Here is a 15,333-nt window from a genome sequence, read left to right as displayed (position 1 = left end):
ACTAATGATTCTCTACCAAGAAAAGGAATGTGAAGAAATGGAGAGAGAGGTCACATAACTCAAAGAAGAACATCAACAACTTGGACAATACTTACAGAACACTGACAATTGGAAACACCAGCAAGCGACAATGTTCAAGTCAGAGGGTTCAATACTTAACACTATCACTTTGAAAGAAACTATAGCAACAGTTTAAAAAAAAAAAAATTATGAAGCAGAGAAGGGCAAAGCATTTTATGCATTCATTAACTAAAGAAGATAATAAAATAGAGTTTGGCCGTTTCACAAAGAAAATCAAAACATTTGCTTTCGGCTATATTATGATCCATTAGACAGAGAGGTTAGAACTTTATTCAGAAGTTTGCTCCCCAATTGGGATGACCAAGTTGTGATTGCTGATAAGCACCAAGTTGAGAGGGAGGAGAGGGCACAACCCCAACATTACCACCAAGCCCAGGTCCCATGTGGTGTTGATTCGCCATTGCACCAGGTTGTGGGGGATGGAAGAGACCCTGGAACTGCATTTGAGGAGATTGTGCAGCGGCGTTGAAGGATGGATGTGATGTATGGGATGGTAAATAAGCACCATGAGGCGTTTGACCAGCTACGTTGTAATATGGAGGAGACTGAAGGCTAGAAAGATCTCTTGGATTCTGCATCCAAATATCAGAAGTCTCAGCCTGCTGCGTCATATAAAGAAACACAACTCAGAAATACAGAAGGTAAAAAAACTGTGGTTGGGGCAAGAGGAAGTTCCATCTTTGTTAACATTACCTGAGGGTTTTGAACGTAGATATTCCCATCTTTGTATTTCATGCGAGATGGATCTTCAAGACCCATGGCGTTTCCAACTACATTGGGAGTATTAATCTGATACGCATTAGGGTTGTTGTTGTAAGTCCCAAAACCAGTAGGACCACCTGTTGGGACTGGCTTGAATTGCTGGATGCCATACTTGACACCGTTTGAGCCAGGATGAGAACCACCTCCAGGCATCAGAACATAGCTATTTCCATTTGAAGGATGTGCATACGCTGCTGGGTTACCTGAGTAGCCTGGCATGGGCATCTGGGGAACATAGGAGACGAACTGACGATAAGGCATCAGATTGGGAAAATGTGCAACTTGAACCTGCGAGTACATCTGTTGCATTGACGCCTGCTGTTGTTGTTGCTGCTGCTGCTGCAGCATGGGAATCGTAGATGAAGGGCCATTGTTCACCATTTGAGTACTTAACACCTGCTATATTAGCAAAATGATACCTTGTTAGTTTTTCTTCGTTACTGAAATGAAAGATAAACATGACACATGTAGGGCCCAACTGCTCAAAGAAAAGCCTGAAGACAACTTAATGCTGGCACGCCAGCAACATAAATTACCTCTTGCTGAGATGGTAATCCTTGTCCTCGTACGTTTTCATACGGAGAGTCATAACTACCGTGATTACCATATGCCTGCTTGGAAGGACAAGAGAGTAAGTTTTGAATGTATATATATATATATATATATGCCTTGGATTTTCTAAAGGTACAAATTGCAGGAAACCTTACAGGAGCTTTTTGCAACTCAGGAGGATCTTGCTGCTCTTCAAACTCTAAAGGAGTATAATGTGGACCGTTCCTACTGAGCAATTGAATTTCCGAGTACTCATCCAAATTGTCAGATCTGTGAGCCTCCTTCTCTTCGGGTAACTGATGCTCAGACGCCACTGGTACACGTGAGTCAGATTCAGAAACTCTGACATGATCATCAAGAATATCGATAGGCTTATCCCCAGGACCATCTGTTACAGTCTCTGGAGGAGAAACTGGCGAACTGCAAACAATATCACTAAAAGTTACTTGAGGAAAGATACAAGGTGATCTTAAACTTTATTCAAAATGTACAAATACAAATAATAACACCAACTTACCTACGATCAGTTTCTCTAAGTTCTTCTAAAGAGCATGATTCCTGGAAAGCAGATTCTGAATTCACTGAAGAACTAAACTCTTGAACAAAGCTACCAAAAGTAAGCTGACATCGGTCAGTCTCTGGGACGCGAATATGATCTGCGATGATGACATTCTGGCTTTCACTGATATGAACATGCGAAAGCTTATCTTGCACCTTAACAGCCTCCGATTCCAAATTTAAGGAAATATCATCAGAACGACAAGCCTGAGACTTTGCAGGTGTTCCAATTACTCCAGGGTTATGTCCAACAGATTTATGAATTGGTTTAGGCTTCCATTCCTTGTTCTGTGAGACTCCTGCGTTAAGAACAGGTTGACCAAGAATATCAGAAGTCATGATACGAAAAGGATTGAAAAAGGATTATATAAACCAAAACATCAGCTATACGCAAAATTTATAGTGCCTCCTGAGGCAAAATGGTTAGCAGAATTAATACTTGCATATAAATTACCTTTTGTATGACCACCAACTTGTTGGGTTCTAGCATTTTGGCTTCCTCTGTTTCCACGCTGCCTGTTCAAAACAGGTCTATTCTTTTCCCCACAGCTGGGTAAAACAGACTCTCGTAAAGTAGTTTGACTGACTTGATCAATCTTTGAATTTGGGGAAGATGATCGATGTGCATTTGGAGTCCCAATCTTTCTAATCGAGGACCCTGACAAAGAACCCGTAGATGCAGATGGATCTTTACCAACATTTTCAGAAGGTTTTCCACCAAAGTCTCCACCTCTTACTTCACGTTTAATAGCTCCCACAGGTGATGATCTAGAAACAGGAGATGGTACATGAACTGGATCTGTGGAAGACGGATATACACCAATAACTGAATTGGTTGATGGCAAGGTAACACTACGGGCCGTCTGCTTTCCATCAGAGAGTTCTTTTCTGGTAGGATGGTGGAATGGAGCAATTTCAGCATCTCTGAGCCTGACATCTGCTACTGCATTACAATCTTTTGAAAAATCTTGATCCCCAGGAGATCGACGATTGCCTACACCACCTGTTAAGCTGCCAAACAATGAAAATAAGGGCCCCAATCTTATTTTTCTCATCTGAATTCAGCATAGCTTTTTTTCTCGAAATTATAAGATAACAAGTTCTCATGGGCTTTATTTCTATTTCCCAATAAGTAACCATGTTTGAGGTAAACTGCAGTGGGATGCCTACCAAGTGAACATACGCATTATTCTCTCCGTCTACTAAAACACAATGCCGAAAAACTATGTATGCCTCTTATCATCTTAAAGAGTCTTACGTAACTTAGTTTTTGTAATAGTACAGCTACAAAGACATACTCCCTTACAGTAACATTAAAAACAATCATTAAAGAGTATCATGTTTTTGCACATATATATATAAAAAAAAGAAGCAAAACAAGGCAAGCCGGCGATAGAACATGCTAGAATACGAACAACAGGATAATGTAAAATTGAAGAACATACCCCTTTTGGTTCTGAGAGGCCATTGCTTTGCTAATGTTTAATCCAGAAGACTGGTGAGCGGAAGTATGCTTCAACTCTTCACCAACATTTGGATTAGACCTATTGTCTCTAACAACACGAAACTCTCTCTTGGATCCTGCACTAACATGAAACAAACCAATTCAGACATACGAAACAGCATTTATAGATGAATATGTACCATACATTACATGAAACTTGGAGGCCTAACGCCAATCGCAGAGACTAAAAAAAAAACAAAAATATTCAAGACATGCATTACGATCCAGTTTCTTCTATTTTTCCTTGACCAACACATTTTCGTTTTTAATTCACCCGAGGCTAAAGGATTATGGCACAGACATAACGAAAGAAACTGGCAAGTATAAATCATCATGTTGATTTACCAGTAGCAGGATTCCTAGGAAATGCATTTCGTGGAGCAGCGTTCCTAGGAAAGGCATTACGTGGAGCAGGGTTCCCAGGAAACTCATTTTGTTGAGCAGCGTTCCTAGGAAACTCATTTCGTGGAGCAGCGTTCCTAGGAAATTCATTTCGCGGAGCAGTGTTCCTATGAAAATCATCTCGTGGAGCAGCGTTCCTAGGGAAGACATTCCTACTGTGGCCTCCTCTCCGAGCATTATGCTCAGGCTGTGTACGAACGTTCACTTCACTGGTAACACTTTCAAGAGGTTTCTTTTCGTCGGCAGGCTCAACCAATACTGCAACCTGATCCAAAGGACATTCCGTATAAAATCCAATGATACATACTAGTAACACAAGCACTATAAACAAAACAACCCAGTCCCCTTCTTCAAATGCAGCGGAAGTGGAAAAAAGAAGATTTGTGAGCTTACCTCTTTCTTCCTGTCTCTTCTTCTCTTCACCTCATGGAACGGATCTGAACAAAAAGAAAGTCTTTAGCAAACCATAATGGTAATCGAAAAAGTAGCACAACTATTCGAACTACATACTTTGCACATAGCAAAACGAAAGCCAGCAGAATAACATAAGAATATAACATATCCAATTATCAACAAAACACCGTAAGATAAGATCAGATCAAAAACCGAAACTTTTGCATAACCCATCTACAGCATTCTACATACGCACGCAAAGACCCTAGCTTTCGTCAAAGGGACGAAGAGAGAAAAACCTTGATGGATCAGCTTCTGCACAGCCTCGTCGGCGTTCATGTCAGCTTCTTTCAAGGCGGCGTGGATATCGGCGTCGGTGTGATTACCCACGATTTCTCTAATCGACTCAATCAGCTTTCTCTCTTCATCATCCATCGCCCGATTACCGCCGGTTCTGGACCCAGACACCATCACCGATCAAGCCCTAATCGGGATAATCAGAAAGCAGAGAAACAAAGGGATCGATATTGAGTAACTAGCGAAAGCGAATTTCGATCGGCGACCGAGTGGAGGTTGTTGCCCGCTACTAGTGATTCGACTCTCTTAAACCCTAAGATCGGAGACGACTGAGACGAAAAGAAGTTTAAGAAGATGGACAAAATAGCGAAATAGCTTCGAAAAATTCAGTAACTGGAAATGACCATTTTACCCCTGTATCGAGAATTTGGAAATTTCCAAAGAAAAATGGGAAAATAGTTATACTAGCTTTTGCTAATTTTCCTTTTCTTTGCTTTTTTGCTTTAATTAATTTGTCCGTAGAAAACAATAAACACGTTAAACATTAGAGTAGAGATGTGCTGCTTAAATTATTTATTGTCTCAGCCGACAGAAAAAAATTATTTATTGACTCAAAAAAAATGTTCGGTCGATATTAGGTATGATAATGATTTAATTATTAAATAGGACTTTCATGAAAATGTTATGCATTAAATAGGACTTGCATGAAAAATGTTATGTGCTCACTGAACGAGTACTCCTCTGTTCCTGAAAGTATGATTTTCTAGATTTATTTTTTGTTCCAAAATAATAAATTTTCTAAAATTTTAAAGTATTTTTAGTAATTAATGTTGAAAAGTTGTATAATTTTAAGAAACATTAATTGAAAATATTTGAATTGGTTGAATACTATTGGTTGATATTTATTGGAAAATGTATAGTAAAATAAATAATAAATTCAATTGTAAAAAATTAATTGTTTTCTTAATATACGTGAATATTCTAGAAAATCATTTTTTCGGTCTAAAAATGGAAGATGACAAGGAAATGGAAGATGACAAGGAAATATCAGTTTTAGTAGAACGAGTTTATTAGAATTTGCATATATGTACACAAAACATATCATTGATGATAAATAACACCAAGAGTTAACATATGCTGAAAGAGTAACTACAACGTTATAGATTGTACACGAGAGAAGAGTAACGAGTAACAAATCACCAACTAGAAAGAAACTTCGCATGACCTATCTAAAGCATTATTCTACATACAACTCATGCAAGATTTGAAAAGACGCAAAACAAGATGCTCTAGTCATCACAATAAGAACTCCAATGAAGAGAAGAGAAGAGATCTAATAGCCACCAACTATATATATAAAAAAAAAAAGAAATGCATTATTTTTAAAAACATTTTTTTTAAAAGTGTTTGGTTTTGCTGTGTAAATGTCTTGCAGAGAGCATCACAAGTACTGCTGTTGTATCCGAGCTTTGTTCTCTTCCCACCACAATTTTGCATTCGTTTCCCCAAACCTATCTCGACTGCAACAACAAGAGAAGATGTTACCAAGTGCTTGCTTATTAGCAACTGAACGGTAATGTTTTTTACTACCTGAAGCGAACGCGTCTAAGCTCGCGAGTTCCATCTGGTAAAGCTCTTATTGTGATGTAAACACCTTCTTCGTCTTGTTCCACCCATTCTGTTTCGTTGTCGCTCGCATTACTTACTGAGACGTCTTCCGCATCTTCTTCTTCTTCGTCTTCCCTTGATAACCTACTACTTCTTGCGGACCCAACAACCGATGATGTCTCAGTTTTGGTGCCACTTATGCTAGAGAGTTTTGGCGTCGTTGCAAGACCAGACGAATCACTTCGGTACCGACTTTGTGTTTGTGGTTTTGGTTGGTGAGAGAGTGACCCTTTTCCGCGAGGGCATTCATTGTTTAGAGGTGGAGTTGCAGGACCGTTCTTGGAAGAGCTCTGGCATTACCAAATGAACATTTAATTCATGTGTTCATGAGAATCAAAGACAGAGAGTGTATATACCTCATCTTTGGATGCAGGAGGAGTTGGAAACGGGACGCTCTGCTGATTAAACTGCTGCACATTGTACAACTCCATGACCTTCTCGAAATTCTCCGCCCACCATTTTTGAGCTTGCCGCTTATCAAACATCTCACGACTGAAACCAAATAGAATTTTTGTAAACAAATCATCAAACAAAGTGCTGTTTCAATGACTACAACAACAACCAAGTAAACAGTGTTAACTATAAATGTCAATCACTTTGAGGTAAAGTGTCCCTCTTTGACGAGACCATGCAGACATGGCCGGCCTTGCGCAATGATGCCGGATGAAACATTCGCCGCAAGCCCCCAAATTTTTTTTGAAAAAAGTTATATATACATAGGCACCAAATTTATTTAAAACAAATTTTAGGCTTCCAAACTATTGAAATGTTTACTAAATCGCCTACAGCCCCAAAATTTCAAGGGCCGGGCCCTGTATGAAGAAAGTTAGTTAGGTAGAGCCAAAGTGTCATATTCTTTGATGAAGCCATTGAAGAAAGTTAGTTAGATCATATGCTGCTTCTCATACATAAACATGTCCCACCTACAAAATGAATATCACTAAACGCTTCCCCCCACACAACTGTTCTTGGGAGAGATCCATTTAAAGATCGGATTCGACTACCGAAACATAAATCCACATCTCAAAAAACCTTTATTAGCAAAAGGATGTACATCTTCTCACAACACACACAACAAACGTTTTTGGGGACCACTTTCAAAATTGATTTTCAAGAGAAAAATGCAAGTTTCCAAAACATAAGATAACATCTTTAATATCGTTTGTACTTTCTAATAGCTTGTCCCCAAGAAACACACATTCTCGTAATGGATTTAAGTTCATTTCAGTAGATTTACCTGAAACGAATACGCTTGAGATCGTTGCCTCCCTCAGGCAAAGAAACAAAGGTGATGAGGACACCAGGCTCAACTTGAGCAACCCATTCTTTAGGCTCATCTTCTTCTTCTTCCTCCAAGAACACTGTAGACTCTGTCCTGCCGCTCACGGACTCAGGTGTTCCTTCTCCACTCAAAAGCCCTTTTAGCCTTGACTCCATCTCTTTCCCTAGAATCTTAGGAGTAGAGCTTCCGCTTCTGCTGATTCCAGGTCTCTTGTACGCATAATGGAACCTCCCGGAAGCTGATGCAGCATCCGAGTTCCGGTTTGAAGAACCGGAACACGGTTTGCAGCTTTTGTAAGCGCCTGAAGCTTTCACTGCCATGTCTTTTATCTGAAAAGAAGAATCACATGATTGAATAATACACAGAGATAAATAAAAATCTGAAAAAGTTTGGCTTTTACGAGGAAGACAAAAGAGTTTTGTCACTATTTTGGTCTGAGCCTCCAAAACAGAAACAGACAAGACTCAAAACAGGTCCTGTCTCGCAGTTTCTTTTCTTTTCACCATTTCGTGAAAGTGACATTGGTAAAGAAGAAGAATTGTATCTACCTGTGACGTCAGGGACTTGATGGCCTGCTTAGACCTGGGTGTTCTGTCATCGACTTCTTCTTCATCTTTAGATCCGTCATTGTTGGTGTTTACCTGCTTCGAACAAGCTATGCACGTGAGCATCTCTCTCTTTCTCTCACCCTTCGACCTGAGATTTTTTTAACAAAAATAAACACACTTTCTCAAAACCTAAAGCCTTTTTAGGAACAGAGTGAACGAACCCGCAATGATTTGTACCTTTTATGTTACAGTAGTGTTCCGCACTGTCACTTCTAACTATAGTATAAAAAACACACTCGAAGATTGCTAAATTCGATTGCTTTCTCTGCAACAGAGATTAACGGCACGCGAAGGAGGAGAATCTGCAGATCAGAAATATGAAACGATTCTGTTTTGAAACTCTCTCAGGGTCCGTTCTTTGAAGCTATTGACAGAGAGAGAGAGAGAGAGAGGGATTGAATGAGAGGCACGCAGCACACTCTATTGTATAAAGGAAGCTACGAACTTTGGCGGAGGGAGATGGAGAGAAAGAAAGAAAAGAGAGGAGGAGGAGCTTTGAGATCGTTGGACTCTGCGAAAGTGTGTGTATTTGTGCTTCCTCTACTTCCTATATAAACCTCTTCTCTTTCTTCTTTCTTTTTTTTTTTTAGGAGAAATTTAATATTTTATGGGTTTCATTTCATATATGCAAATTCAAAACGCACAGATTCTGATCAGTATCCAACATTAATCAGTCGACAAAAACAAATCCAACATTAATCATTTATACAGCTTTATTGCAAACTTTAATAATATCCCAATTTTATCAACTTCTTGTTGTCTATGTGTCTTTGGTTTTTCTTTAACGTCTATTTTAGTTTTGTTATTTTATTAGTTTTTTTTGGACTTAAATTAGTTTTTTTTTTATTTTTGTAAAAGAATATATGCAGTTCTATAACCGTGCTTACTTGTTTTTTTTTTGTCGTTCCCTTACTTGATTTAAGGTACTGTATTTTCATATATACATTTTACAAATTGTTACAAAATCACACATATATCTTACAATGACAAAAACAATTTATATTTTAAAAACTCATTAAGTACGTACACCCACAATTAATCCGAAACTAATCGAGATGCTTGGGAATGTGGGAGAAATAGGACCAAGACATTTTCAAATTATATTCTCTCTTTTTTTTATTCCTTTATCCATTTCATCTCTTCATTTGTTTCCTTTACTTTCTTTTATTTTTCCGTTACTTTTCTTTTTTAAAGTACGATATTCAGGAAATAAATAAAATAATTAGTTTTTTAAGTTTTTTGTTTGGTCAATTCTCTCAAATAGTCATTTTTAAGTTTTTGTCACAAAAATAGTACTCAAGAAAGAAAATGACTAATATAGCTTTTTTATTTTAAATTTTTAAAATTTTATTTTTTAAAATTTGAAATCATATATCCAAAACTCAACACTTAACTCTAAACCCTAATTATTGATTAGTTAACCTTGAAGTAAAAATGCATTTTTAATATTTAATACTCACTCCGTTCTTAAATGTAGGATGTTTTATAAAATTTTGATGTTTTAATATATAAGATGTTTTCATTTTTTTAGGTAATTTTTAATTTATTAAAAATTTTGTAACCAATCATAATTAATAATTTATTTTATAATTGGCTGAATACTATTAATTTATAGTTTTACTGATACTTTCAAGATAAAAAGTAATTTTTTTAATATGTGTTTTTACCTAAAAATCTTATATTTAGGAACAGAAGGGAGTAAAACTTATTTTAGTTATTTTATTCGTTTAGAATTTTTTTTGTGATAAAGAATTTCTTTTTTTGTTTTGCTAAATTCTTTTAGGTTTTATTTATAGTTAAAAAGAGTTACGAAGCCGTGCAAAATATCCCGGCCGTGATCAGAGATCGACACGTGCATTATTGAATGATCCCGACTGTCAATTGCACCCACTGACCCAAGAAATATAAAAGAAAACCAACATGAAAAAAAAAATATAATTACGAGTGTATATGTCAGAAATTCATATACAATTGTATATGGTCACAGGAGCGCCGTGAAGCAACGGACGAGAATTAACTACACTGTTGAATTTGTTACCGTCTTCATACCATTTAAATTTTTGAAATTAAATACTTTTTCTCTTTTATCTTTTTAAAATTCATCTCTCTAACTTTCTTTTACTAAAGACAGCTAAAAACAATACATATTCGATTAGAAAACAAAAATATTACAGCAATGAATGATCAGATCGCATACTGAAAATATTATTATTTTTACCTTGCCATGTGAGATCACTGTTTTCTCTTGGTTCTATGTTTGATATTTTGGTTATTTATCTTTGTTATTTAACTTGAGAATGTTTTTGCATGCATCGTCAACTATGTTGTAGGTAGACCATTGATTCTTGCCTACTTAGTTTGATCAATTATGATCACTAGTATTTATTCCTAGCTTTATGGTGGCCAATAGTATACTGCATCTTCCAAACTGAAAAGAGTACATAAAGTGACTAATCTAAAAAAAAAACAAGTCACGATGAGACATGAAATTTAGATTCAAGCTTGTTATTAAATTTGATTATTAAAACTCTATAGAGTTGTTTTTCCAACTAAGCCTAATAATGCTTTTTGTCCCCCCACCTTTCTGTCTCTTTCAAGCCTTAAGTATTTCAAAATCAAAAACCATTTTGAAAGCCAAGTAACATTATACCCATTGTTAAGCAAGGTCATCTTAAAGTATGCTTTGCTTCAGGTAACACTTTGATAAATCTCTTTATTCTTGCCGTTTTCTTTCACAAATGAAATAAAGAATATTAGAATCGAAGGATCGATCCTTTATGTTTTTATGCGTATGTAAAAAAAGATCAACGACGATCACTTTATTTGTACTAAAAGCATTGCATAAGTTATACGTTCTTAATGGCTAAGGTCAGTGTAACCGAACAATACAGTTAATAAAAACCGAAGCTGAGCCCACTGCTTTTTGGGCCCAAATATAGTTAATAGCCCGCGCAAATCTAAACCGTCAGAGGAAGAAGAGAGACCATATTAGTCTCACCCTGCACTTCTCCGCAGGTGATCACAAATGCAAAGACAAAATGCAATTCTGAAAGAGAAAAAAAACTGTTGAAGGAAAAAAATATTGAGATGAAGTCACATACGAAAACGATTAATCAAGCAATTTCACATTTTCAAAATTTTGATTTATCATTTCCGCATGTGATTTCATTTTAACAATATTTTTCTTAGTTGTTTTTTTTTATTTTTCTCTTTTGCAATTGCATCTTGTCTACATATTTTGCTTCCACAACCTGTGTGAAAAGGGAAGCTCCCACAACATTTTATCCTTTGTTGTTAAGATTTGCGTGAAATCGCCTATAACCTAGCGGTAACTGTTTTCCCGGTTACCAGACGTTTTGCTGTTCTGATGCCAGATTTGGGTTTGAATTAATGTTAATTTAATTTGAAAGAATTTTTTTTTAGTGACGTCTATTTTATACGCCTTCAGACTTCTTGGTCTCTATATGGAAATGTAACGCCACATTTCATTGGTACATGTCTTTTCCGCATGCATCATCACAACACACGGTAGTAATACACAATGATTGCATCCCATGATAATGATGCTGTTGCAACTTATCGCATTGAAGCCTTTGCTTAAACAAACTTATGATCTTTTAAGTATTTTGTGTATGGAACTTTGTTTGTGCAGCATCATCATCCACAAATTGGATTGCTTCCTTCTAGAATGCTTTTGCCTCACAACATTCCAGAGAACGAACCAATTTTCGTCAATGCAAAACAATATTCTCCGTTGAAGGCAGCACCGTGCAAAGCTTGAACCTCAGAACATAAGCTCATCAAAGTCGACAAAGTATAATTCTGTCCTCAGAGGTTTATGTCTAAAGAGACTGACTTTGTTTAATGAAACTATATTAATATGCAGCCATACCTTCACGAGTCTCGCCACCTTCATGCGTTAAAGAGAGGTAGAGATGCTCTGGTGGGCGTTTCCTCATACCAAGAAGCTTCAAGAATCAAAATCTCCACAATCACATTTCTGCAAGAACCCTCAGAGGAATGTTTCCACATCTTGTCGGACTTAACTGGGAACAACAACGACATGTTCCAACAAAACACGCAATTCAAATTCTCAGGTTTCCCATTGAACCACTATGTCTCAGACTCTCAGTTCTCATGTGAGACTATTACTCCAAATAGTGGTTGATGAGACCACGACGGGAAGTCATCCTGTCTTTTATTTAAGTCTACTTTCTGCAATCTTTACAGCAAAAAAAAAGTTGAAAATCTTTCAACTAGTTTGTTTCCTTGATTTGGCATTGTTTATGGTGTTGGGTTGGTTTAAACATTTATTAGTTCTGAACTCACATGGATTTGTGATGAATGTAATATATAATAAATTGTTTTGTTTTTTCTTTTGTAGAACTCACTTTTGTTTTGATGCATGCTTAGTCCACTGCCGTTCTAAATTCTTGCAAAACTTGGTTAATTAAATAAAACAATAGTAAAACATGTTCATTTATATCATACATTTTAGCTCAAAAATTCCCCTAAGATAGTTGATTTCTAGTAAATGTGTTTTATATGATTTGCTATTGTAATTGATAATTATTTTTCAGATAAAAATAAGGGCTTTTTGCAAAAGTGACTCAAAACTTGAAGTCAAACAGAAAACTAACCTTTTCTTTTGACTCCTTTTTTTTTTGAGATTTTAACCCCACACCTGCATTTTATCTACGAAAATGCCATTAACATTTTTTTTTTTCGAAAATGGCTTCTTTACTGTCTCAACCTCATCTTCTTCAAGTATTTACAATATTGCCACTGCAATGAATAGTGGCAACAACCTTGTACGAACTGTTTGGAGCTTTTAATGCCCTTTAATGCACGTAAATCTCTTTACACTCTCTCTGTTTCAATTGTTATGAACTAAAAACAACATTTCTTTCACTTTCTCTCTATATTCATCCAAAAAACTCAAGCTTTTGATTCAAAATATGGGCTATGGTTGACAGAGCCATATTTCTTTCGTTTTGACTTACGGTTGCTTTCGTTTGAGGTTCTGGGTGGTTGGAGAAGACCCTGTGTGCAAACGAAGTCATCTCACCTAGTTTAAGGTACGAATTTGAATTTTTTTTCAAGATCTGTTCGCGTAGAAGACTTACTAGTAAGTCATCTGTATGTAGAAGACTTACTGATGAGTCTTCTGGTCAAACGGACGACTTAAATTAAGTCGTCCAGCTTTGTTTGTTAAAAAAAAACACTCCAGACGACTTATATATACGTCGTCTACGAGAAACGGGCTAGTTTTGCATTTGACCGAATCGTGTCAGATCTTTGACTATTTCTGGACGACTTATAATTCAGTCGTCTCTGGGAAAGTTAAAATTTCAATATTTTATGAAAACTTGACGACTTACGTGTAAGTCGTCCTAGGTTAGTTTTGTAATTGAAAAATAAAACTTCATAATTTAACTTTAACCAGACGACTTAATATAAAGTCGTCCCTCCAGAAGACTTAATTTAAAGTCGTCCGGGGAAAGCAAAGTCGTCCAGAATTTTTCCCAATTTTCTGGTCAAACCTTGCTTATCCCGGACGACCTTAAATTAAGTCGTTTAGCTGGACGACTTTCATCTAAGTCGTCTGGAGAAAGTTAAATTTCAAGTTTTATTTTTCAATTACAAAACTAACCTAGGACGACTTACACGTAAGTCGTCAAGTTTTCATAAAATATTGAAATTTTAACTTTCCCAGAGACGACTGAATTATAAGTCGTCCAGAAATAGTCAAAGATCTGACACGATTCGGTCAAATGCAAAACTAGCCCGTTTCTCGTAGACGACTTATATATAAGTCGTCTGAAGTTTTTTTTTTAACAAACAAAGCCGGACGACTTAGAATTAAGTCGTCCCTTTTAATTTTCAATTGCAAAAGTGACCTCTTTAGACGACTTACCTTTAAGTCTTCTGGACGACTTAATGCTAAGTCGTCTGCGGCAATGTTTATTGAACTTCTTCATTTTCTCTATGTTTACTAATGTGTTTTATTTTGAATATTTGCAGATGATTTTTCAGTTACATGCAGTGTATGGAGAATGGTTGTTGAGAGATTTCCGTTGGAATTTTGTGGTTGATGATCTCAAAGGAGCAAGATTGTTTTTATTGAATGAAGATTCAACACATGCTGAACTTGTTGCAATGGCTCAAGAAGATTATAACCTGGACATGAGAACAGTGAGTGTGGAGATTAGCTACTCATTACCAGCAGAAATGATGATGGCTCCAGGCAGTCTTCCCATTCATGTTACAAGTGATAGACAAGTTCGAAACTTGCTGGAGATACTCAAAACCCATAGAGTATGTCTTTGTGTATCAAGCCGCAGCAAGGTCGAAACGGTTTCAGAGAAAAGGGATATTGATGAAGCTGGTGAATGGGAAAAAGATGTTGGTGATAATGATGAAGCTGGTGAATGGGAAGAAGATGTTGGTGATGATGATGAAGCTGGTGAATGGGAAGAAGATGTTGGTGATGATGATGAAGCTGATGAATGTTTTGAAGATGTTGGTGATAATGAGTTTGTTGAAGATGAAAATCAAGATGGGGAGGAGGAAAATGGGGAGGAGGATGCTGATAATTCTATTGTTGGTGAAACGGATCAGAATGGTGGGGATTACAGTCTTTATGGAAAGGTTCCAGATGAGGACGAGGAAGATGATGATAATATTTGTTTTGAAGAAATCCAAAAGACATATGCTAAGACAAATGCTATTGAAGGAGGAAAATCGAATGGTACCAGTATCTATGTCAACCAGAGTTTTGTTAGCAAGGGTGCACTGCTTTCAGAGCTGCGGTTGGCAGCAGTGAGGGGTAAGTTTTCTTTCAGATTATACAAATCAACGAAAACTCTCGTTGTGGCAACATGTCCGGTTAGCTATTGTGGATGGAAGGTCAGAGCGAGTGTCAAACATGGGACAAACACGTTTTGGGTAACAAAGTATGTGGAAAAACATTTATGCTCAGCGGGAGACCGAATCGCTCAGCGGAGACACTGTACTCCGAAGTATGTAGGTAGTCTTTTCATTGATCGTGTTGGAATCATTGATGGGATAACTCCGCAGCATATCACTGATGCAATGAGGAACATGTTTGGCATGGCGCTTGATTACACCACTTCATACAGAGCACTGTTATATGCACAAAGATTGGTGAGAGGATCAGCAGAAGAAGGGTATTCGCGTCTGGCATCATATCTCGAGCAAATCTC

General features: G+C 37.0%; 2 protein-coding genes across 11 annotated transcripts; both read right to left on the bottom strand.

Annotated features, from left to right (window-relative positions):
- Positions 1-222: 222 nt before the first annotated feature.
- LOC106452258 lies at positions 223-4,901 on the bottom strand. Of its 10 annotated transcripts, none has more exons than XM_013894321.3 (10): positions 4,552-4,901; positions 4,253-4,296; positions 3,803-4,124; positions 3,399-3,534; positions 2,408-2,964; positions 1,913-2,252; positions 1,551-1,815; positions 1,380-1,457; positions 775-1,242; positions 223-683 (listed from the first exon to the last, which is right to left on the bottom strand). In XM_013894321.3, the coding sequence occupies exons 1-10, from the start codon at positions 4,721-4,723 to the stop codon at positions 354-356; spliced, it is 2,712 nt and encodes a 903-aa protein (XP_013749775.1). In that variant the 5' UTR covers positions 4,724-4,901; the 3' UTR covers positions 223-353. The 10 variants fall into 10 exon arrangements, with proteins under 10 accessions (XP_013749775.1, XP_013749778.1, XP_013749782.1 ...); XM_013894324.3 differs by having other exon boundaries at positions 223-680; XM_013894328.3 differs by having other exon boundaries at positions 223-653.
- Positions 4,902-5,633: 732 nt separating this feature from the next.
- On the bottom strand, positions 5,634-8,685 carry LOC111206306 (protein Brevis radix-like 2). The gene is made up of 6 exons (XM_048758783.1): positions 8,285-8,685; positions 8,048-8,195; positions 7,455-7,828; positions 6,574-6,709; positions 6,140-6,507; positions 5,634-6,069 (listed from the first exon to the last, which is right to left on the bottom strand). The coding sequence occupies exons 2-6, from the start codon at positions 8,168-8,170 to the stop codon at positions 5,991-5,993; spliced, it is 1,080 nt and encodes a 359-aa protein (XP_048614740.1). The 5' UTR covers positions 8,171-8,195; positions 8,285-8,685; the 3' UTR covers positions 5,634-5,990.
- Between the last annotated feature and the right edge of the window lie 6,648 nt (positions 8,686-15,333).

The sequence above is a fragment of the Brassica napus genome, chromosome C5, assembly GCF_020379485.1.
Source record: "Brassica napus cultivar Da-Ae chromosome C5, Da-Ae, whole genome shotgun sequence".
NCBI lineage: Eukaryota > Viridiplantae > Streptophyta > Magnoliopsida > Brassicales > Brassicaceae > Brassica > Brassica napus.
This window is presented reverse-complemented; position numbering and strand designations above follow the sequence as displayed.

Excerpts from the sequence above, each read along its gene's own strand:
- LOC111206306 (XM_048758783.1), bottom strand. The coding sequence starts at position 8,170 with ATGCTCACGTGCATAGCTTGTTCGAAGCAGGTAAACACCAACAATGAC. Across the intron at positions 7,829-8,047 it reads TCAAGTCCCTGACGTCACAG|ATAAAAGACATGGCAGTGAA; the intron begins GTAGATACAATT and ends TCTTCTTTTCAG. Across the intron at positions 6,710-7,454 it reads CTCAAGCGTATTCGTTTCAG|TCGTGAGATGTTTGATAAGC; the intron begins GTAAATCTACTG and ends ATTTGGTTTCAG.
- LOC106452258 (XM_013894321.3), bottom strand. The coding sequence starts at position 4,723 with ATGGTGTCTGGGTCCAGAACCGGCGGTAATCGGGCGATGGATGATGAA. Across the intron at positions 4,297-4,551 it reads GCAGAAGCTGATCCATCAAG|ATCCGTTCCATGAGGTGAAG; the intron begins GTTTTTCTCTCT and ends CTTTTTGTTCAG. Across the intron at positions 3,535-3,802 it reads TCCTAGGAATCCTGCTACTG|GATCCAAGAGAGAGTTTCGT; the intron begins GTAAATCAACAT and ends ATGTTAGTGCAG.